This window comes from Vipera ursinii (genome assembly GCF_947247035.1).
Source record: "Vipera ursinii genome assembly, chromosome: 5".
Classification (NCBI taxonomy): Eukaryota; Metazoa; Chordata; class Lepidosauria; order Squamata; family Viperidae; genus Vipera; species Vipera ursinii.
In genome coordinates, this window is record NC_139518.1 from 74,527,618 (window position 1) to 74,554,832 (window position 27,215).

General features: G+C 38.8%; 1 protein-coding gene across 1 annotated transcript; it reads right to left on the reverse strand.

Annotated features, from left to right (window-relative positions):
- Positions 1-8,851: 8,851 nt before the first annotated feature.
- On the reverse strand, positions 8,852-26,840 carry LOC310640810 (lysosomal acid lipase/cholesteryl ester hydrolase-like; the record flags this gene model as incomplete). The annotated part of the gene is made up of 9 exons (XM_083363326.1): positions 8,852-9,085; positions 9,809-9,880; positions 12,554-12,625; positions 14,476-14,616; positions 15,287-15,420; positions 16,848-16,957; positions 22,242-22,440; positions 25,147-25,264; positions 26,715-26,840. The coding sequence occupies 9 exons, from the start codon at positions 26,838-26,840 to the stop codon at positions 8,852-8,854; spliced, it is 1,206 nt and encodes a 401-aa protein (XP_083219452.1).
- Between the last annotated feature and the right edge of the window lie 375 nt (positions 26,841-27,215).

Here is a 27,215-nt window from a genome sequence, read left to right on the forward strand (position 1 = left end):
TTCCATATCCAAATTCATGCTTAATAGCCATATTGCAGTGGTAATAGTGATGAGGAGTGTATATTGTGGTTGCCCCATCACCCTTATTGCAATTTACATGGTGTTTAATCGGAGGAATATTCTGTGAATATTTATAATACTATTATTAACTGGAATGTGACAGGTCCCCTTATTCTTAATTTATAAGGCTGTTTTATTTGTTTTGCTGATTAGACTGGAAGACTGATAATTTAAGTTGAGATGGATGGTTAGTAATGTTGCTGAGAGGTAAGATATCTCTTCATAGGTGAAATATTCAAGTCAAGGGTGTAGTAACTGTATTATGAAAGATATCTGTATTGGTTCTGCTTTAAAATTGCTCTGATGACATCACCCTCTCTGAATATCCATGATTTCAGTGTTTATATTTTATATTTTATTTTATTTTAATTCCATTTATATCCCGCCCTTCTCCGAAGACTCAGGGCGGCTTACAAGCTTAGCAGTAGCCTTCATTCTATGTATATGCCTGCTTATTAGGGCTTTCACACACACCCCAAGCGGCATTATTACAAAGTCAGCTTAATTGCCCCCAACAATCTGGGTCCTCATTTTACCTACCTCGGAAGGATGGAAGGCTGAGTCAACCTTGAGCCTGGTGGGATGCGAACCTGCGCTAATTGCAGGCAGCTGGTGTTACTTAAAGAGGCATTAGCCCACTGCTCCACCAAGGCTCTTATATCTGCAGGGGGAAGACTTTGCTGATGACTTTGCCATTTTCTAGTCCATAGACAGTTGAATTTCCTGCAAGAATGTTCTCGGTGATCCTTTTGAACAACATCAACAAGGTGTTCTGTTCCAGCCTACGACCGGCTCTGTTTGTGTGTCAGGGACAAGTCCGTTTTCCTTTTAACAATCAATAGCCTGGAAAAAACCCAACCCAAATTTAGTTACAGTTCCAAATAATAAAGTCTTTCAAACAAAAAAGCAGCAGGATATTTTTTTTCAACCAAAAATACAGTACATGATTCAAAACATCCAACAAGAGTCAAACAAGAGTCAAACAGATTAACAAGAACAGACCAGGATTGTCTTTGAATGTCTCCAAATGGTTGCCTTCAGCAGCCAGCACCGCCCACACCTTCCCCTTTTATTATCAGTCCCAAGGTGTGGCTTCTCAATGCCTTCTCCTCCTTTCACTGAGTTGCCTCATTGATTTTCTCTGCTCTACTCTGCTGGACTGCCTTCTGCTTCTAGCATCTCTGAACAGATTCAGCTGTGACTCCTCTGAGTCCGACACCTTCTCCTCACACAGCTGAGCCTCATGAGGAACATGACTGGAGGGGCCAGGTTGAGAGTCCTGCAGTGCATCAGAGCCTTCCTCTGACACCAAAGGCTCTCCAAACCCCTCCTCCTCCTCAGATTCTAAGATTTTCTGGCTATGGACCATAATAAAGAAATTGACTCATTGCATTAAGACAGGGAGGTCCCAAGAACTATTCATGTTAGGCAGTGAGGCTACACAGTGACATATATATATATATATATATATAAAGATTTGTCCCATGTTTGGGGCCTAGCAAGGTAATCTAAATAGTTAACAAGCATTTTATATATATGTTTTTGCAGTCTTATCTCTATCATCTCTATCTCTATCTCTTATTATCTCTTATCCCTCCCTCTCCCTCTATCTCTATCTTTATTTCTGTACATGGTTGTTCAGGGTGGTTTGCCTCAAGTTCATTTCACAGAGCCAAATTCCTGACATGCTAGTTTGCCAGTGCAGTATTCTACCTTAGAAGATGACAGAAATACAATGCTTTTCTTCATAGCCATGCCTGAATGGAAGAATACAATCTTGTAGTGTGAGATTATTAGTTACAGCAGTTATACACTAAATTCTATAATTCCTATTAAATATGTGCCCAATCTTTTTACTGCTGTCCAGTAAAAAGATCTTTCCACTTAGCAATTCAACTGCATTTGTTGTGTCAGGTTCACTCACAGTTGTGATGCATAGTAGTGTTCCACAATTGTTGGATACTGTTCATCAGGGCTTTTTTTCTCATAGAACGCTCAGAATGGCATTCTGGCACCTTTTTTTGCAAAAAAAAGAAGCTTTTGCACAAGCTGTGCTGCTATTGGCTTAAGCCTATTGCAGGCTTTGTTCTTTTATGACTCATGGACTTCAATTCCCAGAATTTCTGAGTCAGCCATGCTATTGGCTTTTGGAAGCCAATAGGAATTGGTGCTGAGCTTGCCAAAATACCCGGCAGGCAAATGTTGCACAGGCAAATTGCAGCGAAGGCAGCACTCCTCACTGCTTCCCAACTACACCATCTCAACTAGGTAAGTAAGATATTATTTGCAAATAGGATATCCAAGTATGACTCAAGGAAATTTTCCCTGTATGAAGGGAGTAGTGGTTTGTTTTACTTTGTTTTACTTTTCAAATTGCTGTAGGGAAGAAATGATGATTAGAAAAAGGTAGGAAGTTATTTTTATTAGGAAGAATTCTAATAAAGGAAGAATTATCCCATGCTAGATCTTTGGGAGCTTAGTACCACCAGCACAGAACATTTGCTTTTCTGAAACTTTATTCAAATTTAATTCCTGATAGGGGCATTTGAAAAAGAATGTTATTTATTACATTTATATGCTGACTATCTCACCAGGATGACTCTGAAGTCAAGGAGAGGGCTTGCAACTTCTGTTTGTAGTTATCCACATTTCTGCATACTGAGATAATCAGCCATTGTACAAATACAGAGCCTATCATGCTTTTATATTTATATGGAACAGATACATTACCTGAAATTTTTGGAATGTGTAAAAAATTTGAACCAGCCCAGAAACTCATTTCCCATTGTTTGTGTATATAGAAAGTAAACCCTGAAATAGATTTGGAAAAAGCAAGGACTTTGCTTAAATGGAAATGTTGCTAAGCATAGAACTGTTGAGTTAATTTGCAGTTGTTTCTGCTGTTTTCTTTTTATGTGCTTATGATTTTACATCACATTTTAAAATCAGCCAAATTGAATAGGAATAAGATTGTGACTGAAAGAATACTAATTCTGAAATTTAGCTTTAATGTAAGTTGCTTGTTTACTGTAGCTAAAACTGGAAATTATATTTCTAAAGCATTAGTTTGGATCATTGGAAAGAAAAAAGATTTAATATTTATGATTCAAAAATATAAATATGTGAGAAACATGTTTTTAAAGACCTTTGCAGCTTGTTCTCATATATATCCTGCCATAAAGGAATAACTAAAATTATGAAATTTAGAATCTACCAAGCTTCCCTCCCATGGACAGAAGACAATCCATGGGAAATGTGAATCGATAATCCATAGCTTTAGCAGCAATAATAAATCTAATTATGCTATGAATATTTAAGTTAGCCAAACCGTGGAGCAGTGGTAGCAATCTTCTATCACAATGGCAAGCCCTTTAAGATTATATATTGTTAATCATATAAGTGAAGAAATGTGGAAAACTGTGGTTAAAGAAATTGTTTGATCCAATAATAAAATTTCATTGATAATTGATGAATCAACCACAATAAGCAAAAAAACCTACCCTCATAATATTTGTTCGATGGTGTATCGAAGGTATGGGAATGAATTCACCAGTAAATTTGTTTTTGGACTTGGTAGAACTTGAAAAATTAACAGCAGAAGGAATATTTGATTCCTTACTCCAATGTCTTTACTCTTATGGGATGACAGAAGATTATTTGAAAAAATATTTGATTTCTCTGGCATGTGATGGCGCTGCTGTGATGATGCGATGTAAAGGTGGAGTGAAAAAATTGCTGTCATAATGTTTTCCTTCTATTATAGTTTGGCATTGTACTAATCACAGACTAAAATTATCAGTAGGTGATGCTGCCAAGGAAACTTCAGGAATAAATAGATTCCAATCATTTATTGATAAACTGTATGTCATATACCATGCTTCACCAAAGAATAGCAGAGAGTTGCATTCATGTGCAGAATTACTGGGGACTGAGTTGCTGAAAATTGGAAGAATTTTAAGTACCCGATGGGTGTCATCTACAGTAGTTTGCGTACAGTTTTGGCTGTATGGAATAAATTTGAATCTCTTGTGTATCATTTTGAACAAGCAATGCATGATCCTACAAGAGATAAAAATGATAAATGCACTTATGATGGCTTGAAAAGAAAAATAACATCTACAGAATTTTTATTGGACCTAGGATTGATGTGTGACGCTCTCCAAAAATTGTCAGATTTAAGTTTGGATCTACAGGACCGCAATATCGCTTGTATAAGGCAAATAAGAAAATAAAAATACTGGTACAAGTTTTTGAAGAAAGAAGACAGAATTTTGGGCCCTATTATAAATGTGCTGTTGCTGCTGTAAGTGATCTTCACTTTCATGGAGTTTTACTTCACAAAAGAGATTCATAAAGGATCCTCCCATTGACCCAAGTATATTTTATACAAAATTGAAAGAGTCAATTGAAAAAAGATTACTTGATAGCAAAGACGATGAGTTGGCATATTGGTCTTCCATACTTGATCAAAAACATTGGCCTGAAGATGTTAATACTCAACTGACATTTGGAGAAGTGGAAATTAGAAACTTATCAATCAGACTGCAACTAAATGAAAGAGAAATTATTTGTGGATTCCGTGAATACATTCTCAAAAAGACATATCCAGAAAAACTGTTGCATTTGATGCGGACTCTGAATACCATTCCTATTTCTTCAAGTGAATGTGAACGTGGGTTTTCACAGATGAATCTAATTGCCACCCCAACAAGAGCTTCGTTAAAGACTAAGACAATTTCAGCACTTTTGTTCATCAAACATGTCGGACCACCTCTGAGACTTTTCGATCCTTCAAAGTACATTGATCTGTGGTTACTCAGAGGACGACATTTGGCCATATATACTAAGAGCAAGGAAAGGAGTCAAGAAGATTTGCCAGATGAGAATTGGATAAAAGTTTGGAATTTTCTATGAATATTTGCCTTAAATATAATAAATTAAATGTATGTTAAGAATTGAATATATATTTTTTTAATTATATAAATATATAAATAAAATTATATAAATAAAAGATTAAAAAGATGAGAGTTCCAGCACCTTTTTTTTTTAGAAAAAAAGCCCTGCTGTTCATTATTTGCCAACTTGAATTGTTTTCTTGTGATGCATACCTGTGTTTCCCAAAAAATAAGACTGGGTCTTTTCTTCTTTTTTTGCCTCCAAAAGAGGCACCAGGACTTATTTTGGGGAGGTGTCTTTTTCACTCACCTCTGGCACTGACAGCCCCGCCCAGCTGTCCTACTTCTTCTGAGGCTGAAGGAGCAGCTTCATTCTGTAGTTTAGAATGGAGCTCAGGCCTGCATTTCACAGTCAGGCCTTTCCAGAAGGCTTCTGCAGCCAATAACCGAGCTATGAATTGAATCCATAGCTCGGTTCTCAGCTGCAGTGGCCTTCTGGAAAGGCCTGACTGTGAAATGCAGGCCTCTGCATGCTGGAGAACAAGTGGGCTGGCGAGGAGAGGCCTGACTGCAAGGTAAGTGGATGTAGGGTGCATGGGGTAGCTCCACACCCCCACCTCCACCCTAGCTTGATATTTAGGTATGTGCTCACTCCAAAACTAGGGCTTATTTTTGGGGTAGGTCTTATATTAGATCCACCCCCAAAAAAATATCAAGCTAGAGCTTATTTTCAGGGTAGGTCTTACTTTCAGGAAAACACTGTGTTCCCACAGTTGTCGGGTACTGTTCATTATTTGCCAACTTGAATTGTTTACTTTTGCAATTTCTTTGCCTCACTGAGAAATTTTTTCCTCTATTTTATTTGGGTTTTGAGCAGGAAAGAACCTACCACATTTGTCCTTTTTATTTCATTTCCAAGATTAGTGACTAATATCTCCAAGATGCTTTACTTCTGCTTCTTTATTTAAATTTCTCACTATCTGCCACTTGTCTCTTTCATCGTATGCAAGCAAACCAAATGCCACTTCCATTTTTAACTTTTGCAAATAAGTGTCAGCCTTTGAGGTTGTGCAGACAAAAAGCACACTCAGTAATACTAGCTCTAACTTATTATAAGATTACATTAACAGAATCTTGCAAGTCTTGAAGTATACCTGTCCCTCCTGCCTCAACTTTACAGTCCAAGGAACTAAGAAGAGTACCTTCTGAGACATCCCCAGCTCTTCTGTGGACTCAGCTGCTGTTCCATGTATCTTGGTGTATACTTTTGCTGGCCACATGACCATGTAATTGTCTTCAGACTATGCTGGCTCCCTTAGCTAAGAAACAAAGACAGCACTGCTCCCTAGAGTCAGACTCAACTGGATAGGGGAAAACTTTACCTTTACCTTCCCCCCCCAGTTTGTGGCTTTTCCACCCACATCTCCCAAGGCCATTCCCACCTGCAATTACAGTAAGCATGGAATAGCATTTCTCTGTTCAATGTCCATGTTTTAGAACATTTGAACTAATGTATGTGATGACTCCCTTGGACGATTCCCTAGAAACCTCTTTAGATGTCAGCTTGGGGAGGATGAGCTGATCTCTGGCATGTCAGAAACTGAGCTGGTCAATGGCTCTGAATGGCCATCCAGAAGGGATTTGGCTGAGGCTCCAGCTGGGAAAAGCTTGCAGTTGCAGACTCCCAGCAAAGAGAAGGAACTGCCTTCTGCACCTGATCTGAGAAGGGCAGAGAAGGCAGGAGCAGAAAAGGTCAGCCAAACTACTCGAGAGGAGAAAGCCCTGACCGTCTTGATGGGCTGCATTTGAAGCTGGCTACTTACTACAGCAGACAGAGGGAGGCATTGCTGGGAACAATGTGTTGCTTCATAGCTATGTGTTTTCTGATCATTGTGATTCCTACTTCACTCTGGATTGACACAGTGTTTGGAATGGAATCATGCCTTGAAAACTCTGGACTTTTCTTGCCTTGTGAGCTCTCTTGTGTGTGGATTTAAGTTTCCCTGGTGTATTTAAGTTGGTCTGGTGGAGTTATTTTGTTTGAGAAACTTTCAAATGCTTTGTGGACTATTTGGCCATGGTTCTGTGGAGTAACCTTGGTCTGCTTGTGGCTGGACTTAATGGGAAAATTCTGGATTTTGTTGAAGGGAATTGCTGGGGAATATTAATAAACTCACTAAACTGCAGTTACATGTGAGTGAGCCGGTCAGCACAGTGTAGCCGAGCTGTGACTGTGGTTTTAGCTCATACATATTATTGTTGTTTTGCAATTTATACACCAGTTTACTTTTCCTGGTTCTTCCAAACCTGGTGACTAGCATAAATAAATCTCTTCCCTCAGATCACATAAAGAAGCCTATCTTAATATCTAAGTGCTCCATCTGTAGTTTTCTGAATTGTCCTGCACTAAATGGATGCTTGTGTCTTTAACTGCATGCAGAAAACTATCACAGTCTTCTTCATGATTTTGTATTTAGTGTTTTGTTAACCCAGATTTTTGGTGTGGCATATAACTATGAATACCATGATGTAGCCTATGGTTTTCTGGCCTTTTAGTAGTTCTGTAGGATTGGACACATCCTTCCTATAGCGGTATTGCACAGTAATGTCTGGTGGGATTCCTTTATTAAATCTTAGGGATGTTTTAGATTTTGTTCTGTACCAGCCTGCTACCGGCTCTGCAGAAAAAGCAGGGATGACCCCTTAACAAACGGCAAGAGGCTGGAATAAAGCCTGCCAAATTTATTCACATAAAACAAGAGCAAGACAAGACACCAACCATAAAACATGAGCTAAGACGCAGGAACAATCCAAGCGGTTGCCTTCAGCAAACCAGCCCTCCCACACATTCCCCTTAAATACAGTTCAGGGCATGGCCTCTCTGTGCCTCCTTCCGAGGTGCCCCATTGCCTCCCTCTGTTTACTCCTGACTGACTGCCTCCTGCGTCGGGCGTCCTTGAACAGGGCCAGCTGTGGGTCATCTTCATCCACGCTGTCAGGCTCACAGCTGGGTCTGCGTCATGACCAGATGAGAGGGGCCTTGCTGGGGGCTCTCATCAAGCTGTCCAATCCCCTCAGCAAGCTCTTCAACACCCCCCCTCCTCCTCTGAGTCGTCCGACCCAACTGCCGAACCCACAGGCTGACCCTGAATCACAACAGATTTTAATTCTGGTTCTTCAGCCCCTTCTGCTGATCTAGGTGCTACTAGTAAACCTAGGCTGGTATGGACCAGAATCCGAATCCCTCAACTCATCTTGGGTTATCTTTTTGGAATTATTTCTTCATTAAAATGAACAACGCTATCTGTGTTTACTTATCCAGGATTTAAATCTAAAACCTGGTAAGCTTTTGCTCCAAATGTGCCATTTAATTTCTTTTCTTTAGGGATATGTGCATAACACTTGCCATCAAATGCCTTTAGCTGTGACAGAGTAGACTTGCTCCCCTTCCATATGGATTTTTCCTTTCGTTTTGCAGACTGGCTTTGTAAAGTGCTGCTTCTCCCCAGAACGTATCCAGCAAGTTTGTATCCAACAGAAGGCATATCAACGTGTTTAGCAAACTTTTATTCTTTTCTACTGCTACCTCATTTTGTTAGTACTATAACTTAATATTGCTGCTATGATGGGCATCCAAATAAAAAAAGGAAATCTCTTGATGGTCTATGAGAATTTAATTTGTTTCTCAATTACAGAGGAATAAGGTAAAGAATTCAGAGGAAACAGGAACAGTTTGAAGAAGTGATTTGTTAATGCAAATACCATTTAGGGAAACAGTGTTCAGTCAGATTGCAAATATTTCTTCAACTAATCAGCTCAGCTGCATTATGACTTTAAGGTGTGTTTTTAAATTGTCATCATACAACATGCTTTCTCTGGAGATCGCTGCTGAGGAATCAGGCATAACTTTTCATTATCTCAATGATACACATGTACATAATCTCAGTTGCATCCATTCCCCAAATGTAATCCAGATGTTGCCATTCAGGAACATGTTGGTGATAAATGACATTACTAAGCCGCACTATTAATGCCTCGACGTCTCTTATGTTCACAAATAAGTCATTTCCACCAGACCAGAGTGCAATGGGTATTTTTATATCTTCTATCTTGTATACAGGAGGAGTTGTCTGGGAAAAAAAGCAACACACCTGAAAAAAACTCAAAATAATTCTCAGGAAAAGATACAACATATAAAATATTACCACTTTAAAAAAAGGCAGTGAGCAAGCAAAGTAGTAGGTTTTCCTAGAACTCAGTGCAAACGCCAAAACTCTAATGAAACCAAGTCTCTCTGTGTGTATGTGTGAGTGTGTTAGATGTGTTTTTTTAAATTCTGATGTTTGCCTTCAATCAGCTCAGAGCCCCAGAAAGGGCAGGACATTGTGCCATTGGTCTAAAAGAGAACATGCTAGCTTAAATTAGTGATGCAATTTACTGATGTAAAGGAGCCCTAGTGGCGCAGTGGTTAAAGTGCAATATATTGTAGGCAAACTCTTCCCGTAGCCTGGAGTTTGATCCTGAATAGGCTCCAGGTTGACTCACCCTACCATCCTTCTGAGGCTGGTAAAACAAAGACCCAGATTGTTGGGAGCAATTTGCAAATAATGCTTCTACATTGCAAACCATCTAGAGTCTAAATTACATTTAGGTGTTGACTGTATTCAGATTGGGAAGGTAAGAAATATTTGTTTTACATTTACAATCACTTTGATGCACTTTTGTTATTTTGCTCAACCTCAGCCTGCAAAATTTTAAACAGTGGAAAAAAAATTCTACCCATCTACAACACATCTAACAGGGATCTAAAAGCTACAAGCATATTTCACAGGAAAACTGTTTTATTCTCATACCTGGTTATATTTCTTCATATTCTTTTCCTTAGTGCCATAGTCATATGCTTGAAACCCTTTTTTATTATGGATCTGTAATCAATAGTATGTAATTACAGAACTGAATAAAATATTACCAGTCATTTTGATAACATGACACCACTGCTATACAAGCTACATTGGCTTCCAGATGCAACTCAATGTGCTGGTTGTCACCTTTAAAACTCTTCATGGCTTAGGACTGAGTTACTTATGGGACCGTCTCTGCCCAGTGGTCTCTATCTGTCCCCTCCAGCAGGAGATTATGCCTGGGTACCATCAGCTGTGGGCTGGATTGGTCCCATCCATGCTGGTCTTCTGCAAGACCTTGAAAACCTGGTTTGATGCCCAAGATTGCACACACACACACACACACACACACACACACACACACACAGAGAGAGAGAGAGAGAGAGAGAGAGAGAGAGAGAGAGAGAGAGAGAGAGAGAGAGAGAGAGAGAGAGAGAGAGAGAAACATTTTCTGTATACTATATGTGACTTTAGTCAGCTTACAATAAAATAAATAAAGTACAGAAAGTGTGTATACAGATGGGCAAATCCATAAAGGAAATAAATAAATTCACATGTATCAAAGCAATATTACTCATGCTTCAACCTCAACAAAATAAAAGGACAATTTATTCTAATGCAACCATAACTTAAAGGACTTAGGCTAGTGATAGCCTACAGTATTCAAGTAGTCACAATATCTATTTCAGCAATTTTATAACAATATGATCATCCCAATATTTCCAACTTATTGTTATAGTTACTTCAATAGCAGTACTAGATTTAATTTTTATAATTTTCCAAAATGGAACTTAGAAAATTTTCTGTTTAAAAAAACTTTGAAACATGCTTTATGTAGAAAGTGCTGTATACAGGCAGTCCCCAATTCAAGAACAAGTTCAATTAAGTCTGTCTGTCCTTAGCTCAGATTTGTATTTAACCCAGAACAGTATTACTGTTTAATTCTGTATAAGTAATGTGATTTAATGAAATTGAAGCATTGTGTATTTAATCTGAATCATTGTGTATTTAACTTGAATTTTGCTAGGATAAGCTCCGTTCTTAACTATGGTTCATCCTTAAAGCAAGACAGTCTTAACCTGGAGACTTTCTATACAAACAATAAATATTGCAGCATAAACAGAAAAGCTATATGCTAACATCATATGCTGAATGAGCTGAATGTAGTAGTTCCAGATATTACAAGGTGCAGATTATTACCCACAAAAGAGACAGTTTTGAGTAATGTTACAAACCTTACAATTTTAGGTTGCTTTCTCTGATCTAGTGCTCTTCTTCTTAGCCATTTTTTTACTTTAGTCAGTAATGTTTTAACAATTTTTAATTTTTTTAAAAAAAAATCCTTAAACCTGAAATACCTGAACTACCAGAAGTACTGTACAGGCAGGATTTTGAAGAGGCAGAGGAACTAGAGATCAAATTGCCAACATACGCTGGATCATGGAGAAACCTAGGGAGTTCCAGAAAAATGCCTACTTCTGCTTCATTGACTATTCTAAAGCCTTTGATTGTGTGGATCACAACAAACTGTGGCAAGTTCTTAAAGATATGGGAGTACCAGACCATCTTATTTGTCTCTTGAGAAACCTATATGAGGGTCAAGAAGCAACAGTAAGAACTGGACATGGAACCACTGATTGGTTCAAAATTGGGAAAGGAGTCCGGCAAGGCTGTATACTGTTGTGATGCCTATTTAACTTATATGCAGAGCACATAAGTTGTTATAGACATTCAATTTGTTTTCTCCCTTTCTGCCACCAGATGATCATGAATGGATCTCCTTAAGTATAATTTTATTATAACAATGGAATTTATAAATTATATACTTAAGTATATTTGTTTGGTTGATTTCTTTGACCTGACTCATTCTATTCTAAATCATTCTATTTGTGTCTAGTACTGCTGGTATAATGGGTATATGTGTATGGATGTGATTTATTAGGTTGTATTTTAATTACAATTTTTACTGGTGTTGGAAATGTTTCATCAATTCACACAAAGCTCCACTGGATCCAGGGTTACTCAGAAGCAACCCGGAGGCTTCAGCTGGTGCAAAATGAGGCCACGTGGGTGCTTATGGGATTTTCTCGATACTCCCATGTTACACCACTCCTGCGTGAGCTGCATTGGCTTCCAGTTGCCCTCTGGGTGCGATTCAAGGTGCTGGTAATTACCTTTAAAGCTCTACATGGCTTAGGCCCGGGGTTCTTGCGAGACCACCTGCTGCCATTGTCAACCTCCCATCACTCGGTTCACTCCCACAGAGTCGGCCTCCTCAGGGTTCCGTTGGTTAAGCAATGCCAGCTGGCGACCCCCAGGGGGAGAGCCTTCTCTGTGGGCGCGCCGACCCTCTGGAATGAGTTGCCTCTGGAGCTGCGGATGGCCCCTGACCTTTGGTCCTTCCACCATGACCTGAAGACGTGGATGTTCCAACAATCGGGCCTGGACTAACTATAGTTTTAAATTTGGTTTTATTGGGTTAATTGTTATGTATTTATTACATTTGTAGTTCAATTCTTTTTTAAATTTTGTATTTTATGTTTCTTTTAACTTTTTATTGTTGTGAGCTGCCCTGAGTCCTTAGGGAGAAGGGCAACATATAAATTTAATAAATTCAATTCAAATTCAATATAGTAGAATGATTAACTCTTCTACATATGGTTAGAACTGGATTCATTCCATGATGCAATAACATACCTGTTTCCAGTGAAAAATGTTTTGCACAGATGTTCCAGCAGGAGAATGTGCTACATACACATCCATACGACTCTGAAATAAAACAATCGTTCAACTTAATTCCCTAATTAATTGTACATGCTGTATAGCAAAAATTCAATAAGGGCTTTTCTAAATTTTGGAGGCTATTTACATTCATGAATAGATCTTATACAATTGATGAACATCCCCAATCCAGGATACTTTCTTGTTCTGTGCAGTGCAGTGGATTTAATTTTCAAAATTCAGCTGGAGTTAATTTGCTATATAGTTACTTTATATTTTGAAGTTGATTGCAAATACATCAATAGTCTTGGATGACTCTAGTCATTTGTTATCCTGCAACTAGCCAGAAATATAACGGGGCAGCTCAGAATGCAGTCTATGTGCTTTGTCTTTTTAATTTTCAAACAATTCTCATTCCAGTTTGCTGACATTGGATACTAGCTATTAGTTTTTGGAACAATCGTGAAGCTTAATTCTTCAATTCTATTGGAACAACATTTGCTAAAAACAACTTGGAAAGTTCTCAGTTCAAATATAATGAACACAGTTACCTTTCCTATTCTAAACCTTTTGCACAAAATTAATCCTTTCTTTCAAGAAATCTTGAAATGCAAAGGTTAATAGTAAAGCTCAACTTTGTCTTATTTAAAATTTGAGAAAGGGTTTAATCTAAGGGCTTGCAAACCTTTTGTGTAAATGGCCAGATTCGATCCCCTTCCCCCTGCCTCCATGTGAGTGGCTGGCAGGTCTGCAGGCTAGGGAGCGCATCAGGCATTGGACAATGCTGGCCTAGGAATGTCACTGCCGTTTTTTTTAGTTTTGCCAGCAGCCCATTTCTATCTGTACATTTTCCCCTGCTCTCTGCACCTGTGTGACTATCTTATCATGTAACCATAGTGAATCTCAAATGTCCAGCGATGTTATGGTTTCAAACTGTTTTGTGCGCATGTCTAGAAAAAGTTTCTCACAGTTTTCTCACTTTTTACTTTGTATTCTGCCTGATGAGAGAATGTAGTCAGTTTAGGTATTTGTTTTCTCATTAAAAGTTTTACAGTAGAATATGCCTCAGATTTCTTTCTTTGATGTTCACCATACGAATGAGCCACGGTTCATCGCCCTCTGATAGGGGAGTAATAACCCTCCCCTGACAAGGAAGGGCTCAAGAGATCAATCACTGCTGCTCAGAATTTCCCATCTTTGTCTCTTGGCTCTGCTTCAGATCCCAGAGTCTTGGACTTCGTGAGGTTCAAGGTCTTGGTTATGATCTTTAAGTCCCTACATGGCATGGGTCCGGGTTACCTCGGGGACCACCTGCTGCCGGCTTCAACTCCCCTCCGCCCTGTGCGTTCCCACAGAGAGGGCCTCCTCAGGGTGCCTCCGGTCAGGGAATGCCGACTGGCGGCCCCCAGGGGGAGAGCCTTCTCTGTGGGTGCCCCGGCTTTGTGGAACCAACTGCCGGTGGAGCTCCGGACGGCATCGGACCTCCGAACTTTCCGTCGTGGCCTGAAGACCCATTTGTTTGAATTGGCTGGTCTGGCCTGATGGGGGAGCTGGGTTTTAAATTGTCATTTTAGATTGCATTATTGTTTTTTAACTTGGGCACTGATTTAATCTTTGTTTTAACTTTTGTATAGTACTGTATTTTTATTTATATGCCCTGTGAACCGCCCTGAGTCCCCAGGGAGAAGGGCGGTATATAAATTAAATAAAACGTAAACGTAAACGTAAACTCGCCCATCCATGCTTAGCTTGGCAGCCATATAAAAACCAGGTGGCAGGTGAGATTTGACTTGTGGACCATACTCAGCCTTAATTTAAGAAAAAGTGTTGTTTTGCAACCAGAAGTGCAAACATTTTTAATAGAAACCAAGCCTGACCCACTTTTCTTTTATGCATACCATGTTCCAATTGGGAGTGTTAGAACCAGCTATAAAGGAAAATGTACGTTCGCAGATTATAGGTTGAAAATTACAAAATGAAACCATTAGCTTTCTCATAGAAGTAGGATACTGCAAAATTCCTTTGTAGCCAAACAGGGTCTGAAATATATTAATTAATTTATTCATTAAATTGGAACTGATAGAATTAAGCCAGATTAAATATCATCCTAACCCCATATCCACTATAAACCACAAATTTAAGAAAGAAAAACTCCTTAGTTCAGGAATACACAAACTGGATCTTCGCATGCTACAAAGTTGAAATTCCAAAAGGTGGAAAAGAAAAAACAAAAGTTCATTTAATTTAGGTTATTGTAATTAAAACTATATTAATGAAATATAAATAATATGATAATCATCACATACCATATTATGATTTTCAATGATTTTTCTCCTAAAAACAAACTATAGTCAGTTATGAGTTTTTTTATCTTATTTTATTTTAAACATTTATATAGCCACCATCTTTCAGCCAATTTTGGTGGCTCCCAGAGATAAAAAACATTAACCTTTTTTTAAAAATTTTTTATTCCTTTATAATATAAAATACAAAAATACAAAAGAAAATATTAGGAAAATAAGGGAGAAAAAAGGAAGGGAAAAGTGTGGGGCAAAAGAAAAAAAGAAAAAAAGAGCATTATATTCCAACTCTCTTTGGATGATTGACTTCCTTTTCAAGCTATGCCCTCTTTTCATTACTTTACTGTTACTTTCTTTGGAATACTGCATTTGACTGTTTAATGTATCAACAGATCCCAAAAGCACTTACATGAAATAGCGAATGAGTCATATTTATTTTTAATATAGGAGTTGTAGCATATGTTAGTGTAGCTATAGGTCCCATTCCAAAAAACACCTTGAGTTTTTCAGCCAGTTCTGGCCAAGTAGAGAATGAGATGAAACCTGAAGAAATAAAAGATTTTGCAGAGAAACTGGGCCTCTTCAACTGTAGAGGAGAACAAACCAAGGGTGTCAAATTCAGTTTCATTGAGGGCCTCATCAGCATTGTGGTTGCCCACATGGAGCTGGGTGGGTGTGGCCAGGGTGGATGTGACTTACTCGGTGGGCATGGCCAGCTTGATGTCACTCGCATCAGGGTACCTGTGGGCGCCTGGGCAGGACTGGGGAAGATCCAAGAGTATCCAGCAGAGGGGGGTGGAACCAGGGCGAGTACCAGGGCATGGTCCACTGGAGGAGCCTCACTGTCCCTCTCAGACCGTGCAGGAAGAGCTGGATGGTGGCACAGGCTGCCTGGAGCCCTGGACAGCAGAGTTCAAACGCCCAGCCCAGTCCTCGAGCTCCCATGACATCTAGCCCAGCCCCACTTACCCAAGGGGGTTCCCAGCTGCGCTTACTTCCTCCTCAAGGCTGCTGCTATGCTCGCTCTCCTTAACCAGGTTGCTCATGGTGGGTGCAGGAGGGCAAAGCGAGTAGATAATAGGGAAGCCCACTCCCTCTCCATACGAGGAGACCTGGCTTTGTAACCAAAGCATCCTTTGCAATAGGATGGGAGACCTCCAGGATAGGCCAGGAGGAGGGGGCAAGGGGATGGCAAAAGGGCAACAGGGCAGGACTAAGGCAGGACTTCACTCAGACCCTCCCTCCTCTCATTCCAATCTCCTTCCTTCCTTCCTTCCTTCCTTCCTTCCTTCCTTCCTTCCTTCCTTCCTTCCTTCCTTCCTTCCTTCCTGTTTCCCTCCCTGCATCCTTCCCTGCCTCCCTCTTTCTCTTTCCCATCTCCTTCCTTCCTTCCTTCTTTCCTTCCTTCCTTCCTAACAGAGTGGCGGGAAAATATTTGAGGTGAGGGGGGGGGAAGAAAAAAAGGCAAGAAAGAGCTGGGGAGGTATCACCCTTCATGAGGAATGAAGAAATGTACCATCACCTGGAAGTGGCCAGAAAATGACCCTCATCTACTTCACATATCTGGCTTGGTGGGCTCCGGGGGAGGGGACACTATGAGAAGTGTGAGAGTCGACATTACCTGTGCAATGCCACCCATTCCCATCCTGCCCAGTTTTGGCAGGCAGTGGGGTGCTCTCCTCACAGTGCCGAGAGGCTTATCTTTGTGTAGAGTGTGGCAAGACTTATCGCAAAAAACTCTTACAGAGGACGGGCTGGGTTAGATGAGCCAAGCATTGCAAAGTGGCTCTTGATTAATAGGAATTCAGAAGTTGATTTGTTCAATTCTTCCTGACTTGGCCTCCTCCATAAACTATTTGCCAGAGCAGATGCATTCTCAAATTGTACATTGCAATTGTACAATTGCAATGTGTGGACTGTAGTAGTTTCCCCCATTCAATCCTGCTCATAGATTTGCCTATATAACTTACCAGCAGTTGTGCCTTCTGAATGGCCCACATAATAAAGCTGCTGTTGTTTGGTTTTGTTCAGGATAAAGTGTATGGCTGCTGGAATATCATAGTATCCCATCTCATGAAAACTAGGAAGAAACAAAGGAAGCACATGGCTTTTTAAATTCAAGCCTAGGCCATTTTGCTTAGACATTAGTTCAGCTGATCTCATGGAAAGGACCATAGGGTAAAAAGCTGTAAAAGTATTGGTACAAGTGTAAGAAGGATTGCAGAAGATGTAAATGAAGATCAGTTTGTTGGGAAAGCTTAGGAGAAAATAATAGGATACTAGATTACAGATCCTGTTGAATTAGTATGACCAGGGCTTTTTTTCCTCATAGAACGCTCAGAATGGCGTTCCAGCATCTTTTTTTTGCAAAAAAAAAAAAGCTCCCTCTGAAAGCTTATTGTAGGGCTAGGCAATCTTGGCTCTTTTTTATGACTTGTGGACTTCAACTCCCAGAAATCCTGAGCCAGCCATGCTGAGGGAAAAGGGAGAGGTTTTCAAGCTGAGCCATGCTGACTCAGGAATTCTGGGAGTTGAAGTCCTTGAGTCATAAAAGAGCCTGCACTAGAAGAGTACATTAAAATTATTTACAGGGTTACTTCTTTAGGAACTAAACTTTTAGAATCTAAAACAGCTAATTCAAAGAAGCCAATAGGAAAGAACCTCACATTTTTCATCTGCTTCTGTCTTTTGGAAGGTAAAATTAGATAACAAAATAATCTATTTCCTATGTTAACATCTCTGCAATGAAATCAATAAAGGTAACAGGAAAGAAATGAGAAACATTTTTCTCAATGTAATAAGTCTAATTTAGCTGATGCTAGAAAAAATAGTATCTTTTGTACATACTCTTGAAAACTATCTAGAATCTAACCATCTATTGCAACTAAACCACTTTAAATTAAACAATTCTTAAGAATGAAATATTCTTAATTTGGACTTTACTTTTACTGTTTGGACTGTTGTGTGTTTTGAAAAATAGATTATTTAGAATCTAGTTATGTTGCACTTCAGTCTTTAAATAATTAACCTAGTATATACATAACAATATATGATGTTTTCCATGGTGAACTTAACATCAGTAACAACATTTATTAGAAAGGCTAAAATAATTTCTGGTGGTATTATCTGTACATTAAAATTTTGTTTAGTCACAATCTTTCACTTTTCACATTCTGGAAAAGCAGTGGTCATGTATCCTAGCAAAAGATGTTACATATGTGCATAAGCATAGTCAGTAGCATATGCCTTTTTAAAAATATCAAACATGCAAAGAAACAAAAATAAGTCCAAAATATCTGTATTACATCCAGAAATGCCAACTTTGCAACCAACATTTCTCATCCATAACTATGGTACCCTAAGGATACCTGCATACATGCAAATGGTTCTCTGGGATCAGTAACACAGCAGGGATTGCTTTTTCCTTCCAGTAACAGATTGCTGGGAAATACCAAACATGGCCTTAAGAATTCCAATGTTTGTTCCAAATTTTTCTGGATGTGGTTGGAAAGAGGCCTAGAAATGCCAGCACAAATACATCACACTTGCTGAACATGCACACACAACTAATTACAATCTTCAATTATATGTGATATATCCAGGGCTTTTTTGCCCATAGAACGCTCAGAACAGCATTCCGGCACCTTTTTTTGCACAAAAAAAGAAAAAAAAGCTGAAGGAAACTGTTCCGGAGAGCCAAATTCTCCTCAGGCAGCCAGGTTGCAGAGCAGCAGAAGGCATTGCAGTGACAGGCCTTCAGATGGCTCAAATGGAAGGAAATGCGATCCGTACAGGCTAATTTAAAAGTGGGAGATTAAGAAGGGCAAAGTGTGAACAGTTTGCTTAGCAACCCACTTAAACAGTCTCTGTAACTTTCAGCTCCCAGTGCCTTGCCTTTTTTAAGATGGGAAGTTGACCAAAAGGTTAAAAGAAGGCAATAGAGTGCTATCAAGGAAAATGTATAGATATAGCCAGCAGACGTTTAGGGAACTTTTATTTTTCATACACTGTTCAAATTTTGTTTTAATGCCATGGCGATACACAATCAAATGTAGTCAGTCTTTTTTTTTAATCCCAAAGCATCTGTTCATTAAATACAGTATAACAAAGTTCTGGATTTTATCTAAGGATAACTAATGATAACAGCTCTTAAATCTGTTATTTTGTTTTATTTTTGCACAAAAAATTCTATAATTTGCATTTGCATTCATTTACAATTAGAATATGTTGTTAAAATATATTGGTGTTGAAATAATTAGTGCACATGTATACCTAAAACCAGTTTATTGCATTTGGCAATTGTACTAAAAAAGATCTCATTGTCAACCAATATAATTCATTTAATTTGAAATCAAGTGAAAAATTGATTTAAATTATTTTATTAAAACAAATTAATGGCAATTCTTTTATAAGAAGTTGCCTCAAACAAAATGAGTTTGACATGCCTGCTCTAGATAATTGAATGCTCCAAAATAAATTCTAGACCAGGCCTGTACATGCAGCCTACCAAGCACCCTTGGACAAAGCACAGACTTTTTTAAAAAAATTAATAAAATCACCACCACTGCCCTGAAAGTCATGTTGCCTAGTGCCTCCATGACCACAAACTCCAACACTGTAGATGCTCCTCTAGTCACCAAATCATTGATTAGCCCACCAGCATTCCTTTGCAGACCACAAAGATTTTTAATTTATCAGTGTGGGCCTTTCCCTTCTACAAGTTGCACAGACCACTTCTAGATTTTCCTCTTGCCTTTCCGAGTTAACTCCTTGGTCTGTCATTGAGCAAGAATTGACTTTGTAGGGAAGCATATTATCATTTGATGCATATTTAACATATGTTCTACCTTTATTTACCGATTATATAATATTTGTATGCAATCCAAATGGCGAGGTTTGGGGCAACTTAGAATATTTTTAAAATTATAAGATTAAAACATAAAAGCAGGGCTTCTTTCTCATTGAACACTCAGAATGGCATTCTGGCACCCTTTTTTGCACAAAAAAAAGCTTTTGCACAAGCTATGCTACTCCCTCTATTGGCTTTCAAAAACCTATTGGCTTTCAAAAGTCAATAGGAATTGCTGCTGAGTGTGCCAAAAAACCTGACTGACAAACGTTGCACCGGCAAGTTTCTGCAGCGAAGGTGAGTTGGCAGGAAATTTGTATCCCTCCCTGCTGCCCAACTACACCATCTCAACTAGGTAAGTAAGAGAGGACAAGGAGTGGGAGGTGGGTTCTGCGGAGTCCATGTGCACTCCTTCCTTGTGCTCACCCATGTCAGCCAGGCTGGTGGCCTACCTGGTGCTGGACCTGTGCCACCGTCGCCTCGCCCTGCATCCCTAAGTGGCCGCCCTGCATCGCCTGGCCCGTACCACCTCTGCCACCCAACCTGCACAGCCCCACCATATAGAGTGGGCCCGCTGCTCCCACAGCACCAGCCGTGATGGCTCCGGCCCCGGGGGACAGCCCACCACCAACACCCCTGGCACCTGTGACCGCAGCAGCGCCACCACTCCGCCACCCCACCTCCTGCGCCTGCCAAGATGAGAGTTCTGGCACCTTTTTTTTTTTTTAGAAAAAAAGCACTGAGTATGACCAGATTGTTATACCCTCCTGCCTACTTTCCTTCATGACCAGAGGCAAGCTCGCCTGACCAATAACCAACCAAGACACAGTGAAGGCCTTTTGTTTCATTTATTGCAATAAGCGGGGAGAGAAGCTATCAAAGCTTGGTTCTCTCCAAAGTTTCAACCCAAAATATTCCCTTCTTTATACAGCCCTTTTCCCGGCCGCACATCCCTCCTCTTTCCCCATTAGCTGAGGTCCTATGAGGTTACACTCTTTCTGACCACCTCCTACATATTTCCTGCTACATACTAAATCATACATCCCATCTACATTAAAATTAAGAGATAATTTATGCAAGGTGTGTCAGTTAATATTAATCAACTAATTGCACATACTCATTTGCCTGAGTTCTGGCTCCCTTTTTTATGACCGCTTAGAAAAAATAGGTTATTTCCTGTTTTGCTAGTTATCTTTTCTTACGTATGTTTTTATAGCTTGTCTTCTTCCTTTCCCACTCTAAGACCCAGTTAATTTTTGTCTATGTGTTTCACTTATATCCTTTCTTTTTGCTCTCCTTTCCTGGTTCCTATCTTCTCCACTCAGTAAATTTCTACTGCAGCAAATTCAATTTTAAATTTTTCTTTCCATATTAAATTTTTGAAGACCTTTCATTTACTTCTGTCAAGATTAATACCCTCAGCCCAGAACCTAATCTAGATTCACTGAATATCACTAGATTGAATATAATTAAAATCTTTGCTAGCAAGGTTGAAAGTCTATCTAACAATCACTGAACACACATGCTGACTTTGCAGCCAGAGCATGTTTAGTAAGAAATGTTTCAGAGTCCCTAAAGGAGAAATGGAGAAAAATCTTAACAGCAGAAAGTTGCCCCAGTCTTTCTTAATAGCCTCAAGCAGAAGCCTCAAGTCTTTAGAGATGGATATTTTGTACCTATTAAGAAAGACTGGGTTAATCTGTTCATAAACAAAATGCCTTTAGCCCCCACAGCTGATGGGATTAAGAATTTACATTTCCCCACCCAAATTCTAAGGACAGGACATGACCTTTACAACATCGGATTAACCCATCACCATTAGAATAGCAAAAGGCACAATGCTCACTACATTGCACAACCCCCTGGAGCATCTTGATCAGAACCCTATAAAAATCCATCCACTCATTCAGCCATTTTGTCAGCTGTCCCAGAACTGCATGCAGTTGCTGGTTCTTCTCATCAATAAACATACCTTCTATTTTATTCTGGATTGGAACTGGACCTGATTTTTCTTCCTACATAAGGGAGTTTATATATCGTTCTGAGGGAGGAATTAGAATATCAGCTTTCATCCCTAATTCTGTTTTTATTTTTTTTATTATTGGAATAAGCTTAGTAGACAGAAGCCCCAGAGATCAGTTTTCATCCCTGGTTCTACTTTATATTCAATTCAATTCAATTCAATTCAATTCAATTCAATTCAATTCAATTCAATTCAATTCAATTCAATTCAATTCAATTCAATTCTTATCCTTTCAAGTCAGTCTTGATTCCAAGCAACCACCTGGGCAAGTCCCTGAAGTTTATTTGGCAAAATTTCAGAAGTGGTTCGCCATTGCCTGTACTCTGAGACTGACTGGCCAAGGTCATCCAGCTGGGTTCATGCCCAAGATAGAATTAGAAGTCATAGTTTCCTGGTTTCTAGCCTGATGCCTTAACCACTACAACAAACTGCCTCCTGCTTCTATCTTTTTAAGCTAATAATTAAGCATCTGCTAATGCTTTTAGATTTTACCTAAACTCCCAGAATTCCTTCTGCCATGGCTTCAGTGTCTTGTGATTTGAAGACCAGGTGTTTCCTCTGCTATTTCCAAGCCAAACGTCATAACCATTATCTGCTAATATGAAACCAAAACTGTTGTAGGGCTGGTTAGAAATCCAGTGGGAAGCATCTCCAAGGGCACTATGTAGCAAAAACACAACAGGTCGTGCAGCTGTAAAATAAGAAGAGATGCTTTTTAATGAGCCAGATCATTGAAGATTACAAAACAACTGAAGTATTAGTTGCAAATAAATCTTGCAAAGAATCAACATTTGTGGACATTCTCACAATCTATTGTTCAAAATATGGTAGGTAACGCTGGCTGGAATGAAAGCATGTTCATTACGTGGTTAAATCCATAGAATTTAGGAACTGAGATTTTATTGATTCAATGGATATACTCTATAAACATAACCAAATCCATTCCTTTGTCTCCAACATTATGATATATTCTCAACAGTACCGTGATATAATCTTCCAATGTAGACTTTTATATACAAAGACTGGAGAACTTTTCTTTTTTAAAAGAAATTGCTAGACTGCTTATCCTATTGGATTATCAATTATCTTTTAAACAGTATTGTGATCTACAGTACTTCAAGATGCATCAGTAATACCCTCAAATTGAGGATATATTGTTCTTAATCTTTCAAGACTCAACCTACTAAGCAGGTTTTATAGCTAAAACATTTTCCCAATGCATCTTAAATGGGATTCACCTTTGAAAGTTTTTTTAAAAAAATCTTCACTGTTTATTTTGAAACATTTCATGAGAAGCTTCCATTGGATCCTAAAACATTCTTTAATAGACAATTCTACAGATGCTTTCTTAAGAGACTACTTTCCTGTATTCTGACTCTGACTGTTGTTTAATGATGTATCCCCTTGCTGAGACCCCTGTGCCTGGCCTGTATAAGTGGATACTATCACTGCTAACAGCCTTTGCCAGATAGCAGAACTCATGAACTCATTATGCAGAGAAGATTACAGCAAACAAGATGTGGTAGATGATGAATGGACTGTATTTCAAGGTCAAAGACAGTAATTGGTCCTACCATGTAGAGCCGGCTGCATGAAATGGTGGGAAGTGATAGAACGGAGTTAAGAAGAAGGAGGAAGCCCCCTAATCATCTTTGTTGCTCTTCTCTGTACCCTTTCTAGAGTCTCGACATCTTTTTTACATCGTGGTGACCAAAACTGGATGCAGTATTCCAGGTGTGGCCTTACCAAAGCATTGTAAAGTGGTATTAGTACTTCACTTGATCTTGATTCTATCCCTCTGTTAATGCAGCCTAGCACTGTGTTGGCTGTTTTGGCAGCTGCAGCACACTGCTGGCTCATATTGAGGTGATTGTCTACTAGGACTCCGAGATCCCTCTCACAGTTACTACTATTGAGCAAGATACCACCTATACTATACCTGTGCATTTGATTTTTCCTGCCTAAATGTAGAACCTTACTTTTTTCACCATTGAATTTCATTTTGTTATATAGTGCCCAGTGTTCGAGTCTGTCCAGATCCTTCTGTATCTTAAGCCTAACTTCTGGAGTATTGGCTATTCCTGCCAGCTTGGTGTCGTCTGCAAATTTGATGAGTTCCCCATCTATCCCCTCATCCAAATCGTTAATGAAGATGTTGAAGAGCACTGGGCCCAGAACAGAGCCCTGGGGCACCCCACTACACACTTTCTTCCATGTAGATGCAGTTCCATTGAGGACCACATGCTGAGTACGGCCTGTCAGCCAGCTACGAATCCATCTGGTGGTGATGCTATCTAACCCACATTTTTCTATCTTATCAAGTAGTAGGTTGTGATCTACTTTATCAAATGCCTTACTGAAGTCCAAATAAATTATATCTACAGCATTCCTCTGGTCCACTAGTTTTGTCACTTGGTCAAAGAATGTAATAAGATTTGTCTGGCGTGATCTGTTTTTGACAAACCCATGTTGGCTTTTAGTGATGACTTTGTTTGCATCAAGGTGTTCGCTGATTTGTTGTTTGATTATCTTTTCCAGAATCTTCCCAGGTATTGAGGTCAGGCTGATCGGTCTGTAGTTTCCTGGTTCTATTTTTTCCCTTTTTTTCCCTGAATTCTTGACCTTTTTCCATTATACAGTAAATGATACAGGATTTCAGCTAAAATCAAAGGTAAAAAAATAACTTCAGCAATTAGAATCCAAATGAGAGAGATACTAATTTGGTTTAGAAGCAGCACCTAATATAGATTTTGTTGTAAACGGTATAAAGTTGCAGTTCTCATTCTGGTTAGTAATTGGACGGTTTTGTTTTTGGTGGCCTTAATTTCTTTCTTGCAATAATTTTTGCGATGGTTTGTCACAATAGTTTGCTGTTTTATTATACCATTCTTGTTTTTAAAAACTTTTCATTGAAAAGAGGAGTGTAAGATTCTGAAAATCTTAATTAATCTGTCAGTCGGTCTCTTCTAAGATATTGAAGGGAGAAGGTTACAGTCCTAAGTCCGCTGCTGTTCACCCTGTTGACCATGACTGTTGTGATAGGTTTGCCACCAACCATATTGTGAAGTTTGCAGATGATACAACAGTAGTGGGCCTTGTTCATGATGATAAGGTGGAAGCTTACCACAAGGAGGTTAAGTGGTTGGTGAACTGATGTAAGGAAAACAGCCTAGTTTTAAATACCAGAAAAACCAAAGAGATCATTGTCAATTTAAGAAAAGGCAGGCACAGCCACACTTCTCTGTGCATAAATGATTCACCTGTGGAGATGGTTACCAGTACCAGATTCCTGGGTGTGCAGCTAACGGCTGGCCTGGTCGCTCAACAGTGTGAAACTCGTGAAGCGGGCACAGCAGCACCTGCATTTGGATGTTATTTGACTTGCCCATTGTCTTACCTTTACTTGCAGCATTATACCTTCCATGAGGTATTCTGTAAATGGTAAGTATATATCCATCTTCTGTTTCAACATGATATTCCTCACTTGGATAGTTATGAAAATGGATAATCTCCCTCTGTTGGTAGAAAGAAAACAGAGAACTCTTGTTTGCAGTTATATTTTCTGAACATAAATGAGCAAACAAGATGATGAATACAGCAGAAATCTCAGGAATATTCCACTTTCATGACCTCCAACTTCAGGGAGGTTGCCAACATTCAAGAGGTGGAGCATAAGCAAAATCAGATTTATTTGTTGAGGATCCACCTCCAAAGTCAGTGGAATGAAAAACTGGTGTTTTAAGAATATTGATAATATTTTGAAATTCTTTGAATGACACAGACAAAAATAAATTTTAGGGTGTTTTTTTATTAGGAGAATTGAGAATCTCAAATGGCTTTAATATGTGTATCTTTTGACATCTATGTCTTGCATTAACCCTGTACGTAATTTTCAAGTTTTCTTTCTGTGGAGATGGAATTGTTTTACACTTGCAAAGCTCTTAGTCAATGCTTAATGCAAAGGCTATCAGAAATAAGTCTTTAAAGATTTAAAATAGAAAATACATGCTTGGCCTGTGATATGACTGGCAAGCAATTTAATTTGTAGTGTTCCTCATTAGGGCCTAGAACTTCAGATCTGGATTATGGTGGTGCTGGAAGTTATGTTTTTTTTCTCTCAGAAAAAATAAAGTACTTTTGGTCATCACCTCTAACTACCACAGTTTTTGTAAAAAATATTGTTTGGGGAAGCTTCCTGTACAAACTGTGTCTATTATTACATACCTTGCTTGGTTGTATATATAAAAAGACTTATGATCTTTGTAGCATCCCCATGATTATTTGATCAAAGTTCAGATGTTTGGCAACTGGTTCATATTTATGACAGTTGCAGTTTACTGGGGTCATGTGATCCCCTTTTGTGACCTTCTGACAAGCAAAGTCAATGGAGAAGCCAGATTCACTTAACAAACAGGATACTAACTTAACAACTGCAATGATTCACTTAACAACTAAGGAAAGAAAGGTCATAAAATGGGGCAGAACTCACTTAACAAAAGTCTCACTTAACTATAGAAATTTTGGGCTCAGTTGTGGTTGTAAGCGAAGGACTACTTGTATATGTACCATCTTGATACCATCTGATCATAAATATTGGTGAAAACCAGTTGGGTGACATCGTTCCAACTTACTCTTTCAGCCCAACTCATCTCATAGAGTAGTTGTGGGGAAAATAAGAGGGAGAAAGAGTATTAGATATTTTTGTTGCTTTCAGTTATTTATAAAAAATATAGGTTGGATAAAAAAAACTAAATAAAAATTTAAAAAATGTTCCTGACTTTGCTTTTCTCCCCTTATTTGGTGATTTTTATATTGTATAAAATAGCATATAGCATTAAACATGTCTACATCACACTGGAGTAAATAGAATAAACAATTCTTTGAAGGCTATAGATTTGGTGTGATGCCTGTTTTGCATTTCCTTTATGTATCAAAATATTAACAGTTAAAATGAATTTAACATACGATATTCATAAAACATTCAGGGTCCACTTTATAGTTTGTGTTAAGTGTTTCGGAAGCTTTCAGTTCTTCCAAATTGAGCATTCCATGGCATAAATAAGCCATTATTATGTAACTCCTCATCTTCATCCTGTAGGAAGCAATTCAGTCATTTATTAACTTTTTAGAAACACGAGTTTCCGCAACTACCAGAGGACTGGAAGAGAGCTGATGTAGTTCCCATCTTCAAAAAAGGGGAAAAAAATAGATCCAGAAAACTACATACCTATCAGCCTGACCTCAATACCTGGGAAGATTCTGGAAAAGATAAACAACAAATCAGCGAACACCTTGATGCAAACAAAGTCATCACTAAAAGCCAATATGGGTTTGTCAAAAACAGATCATGCCAGACAAATCTTAGTCCACAAAATTAGTGGACGAGAGGAATGCTGTAGATATAATTTACTTCGACTTCAGTAAGGCATTTGATAATAATAATAATAATAATAATAATAATAATAA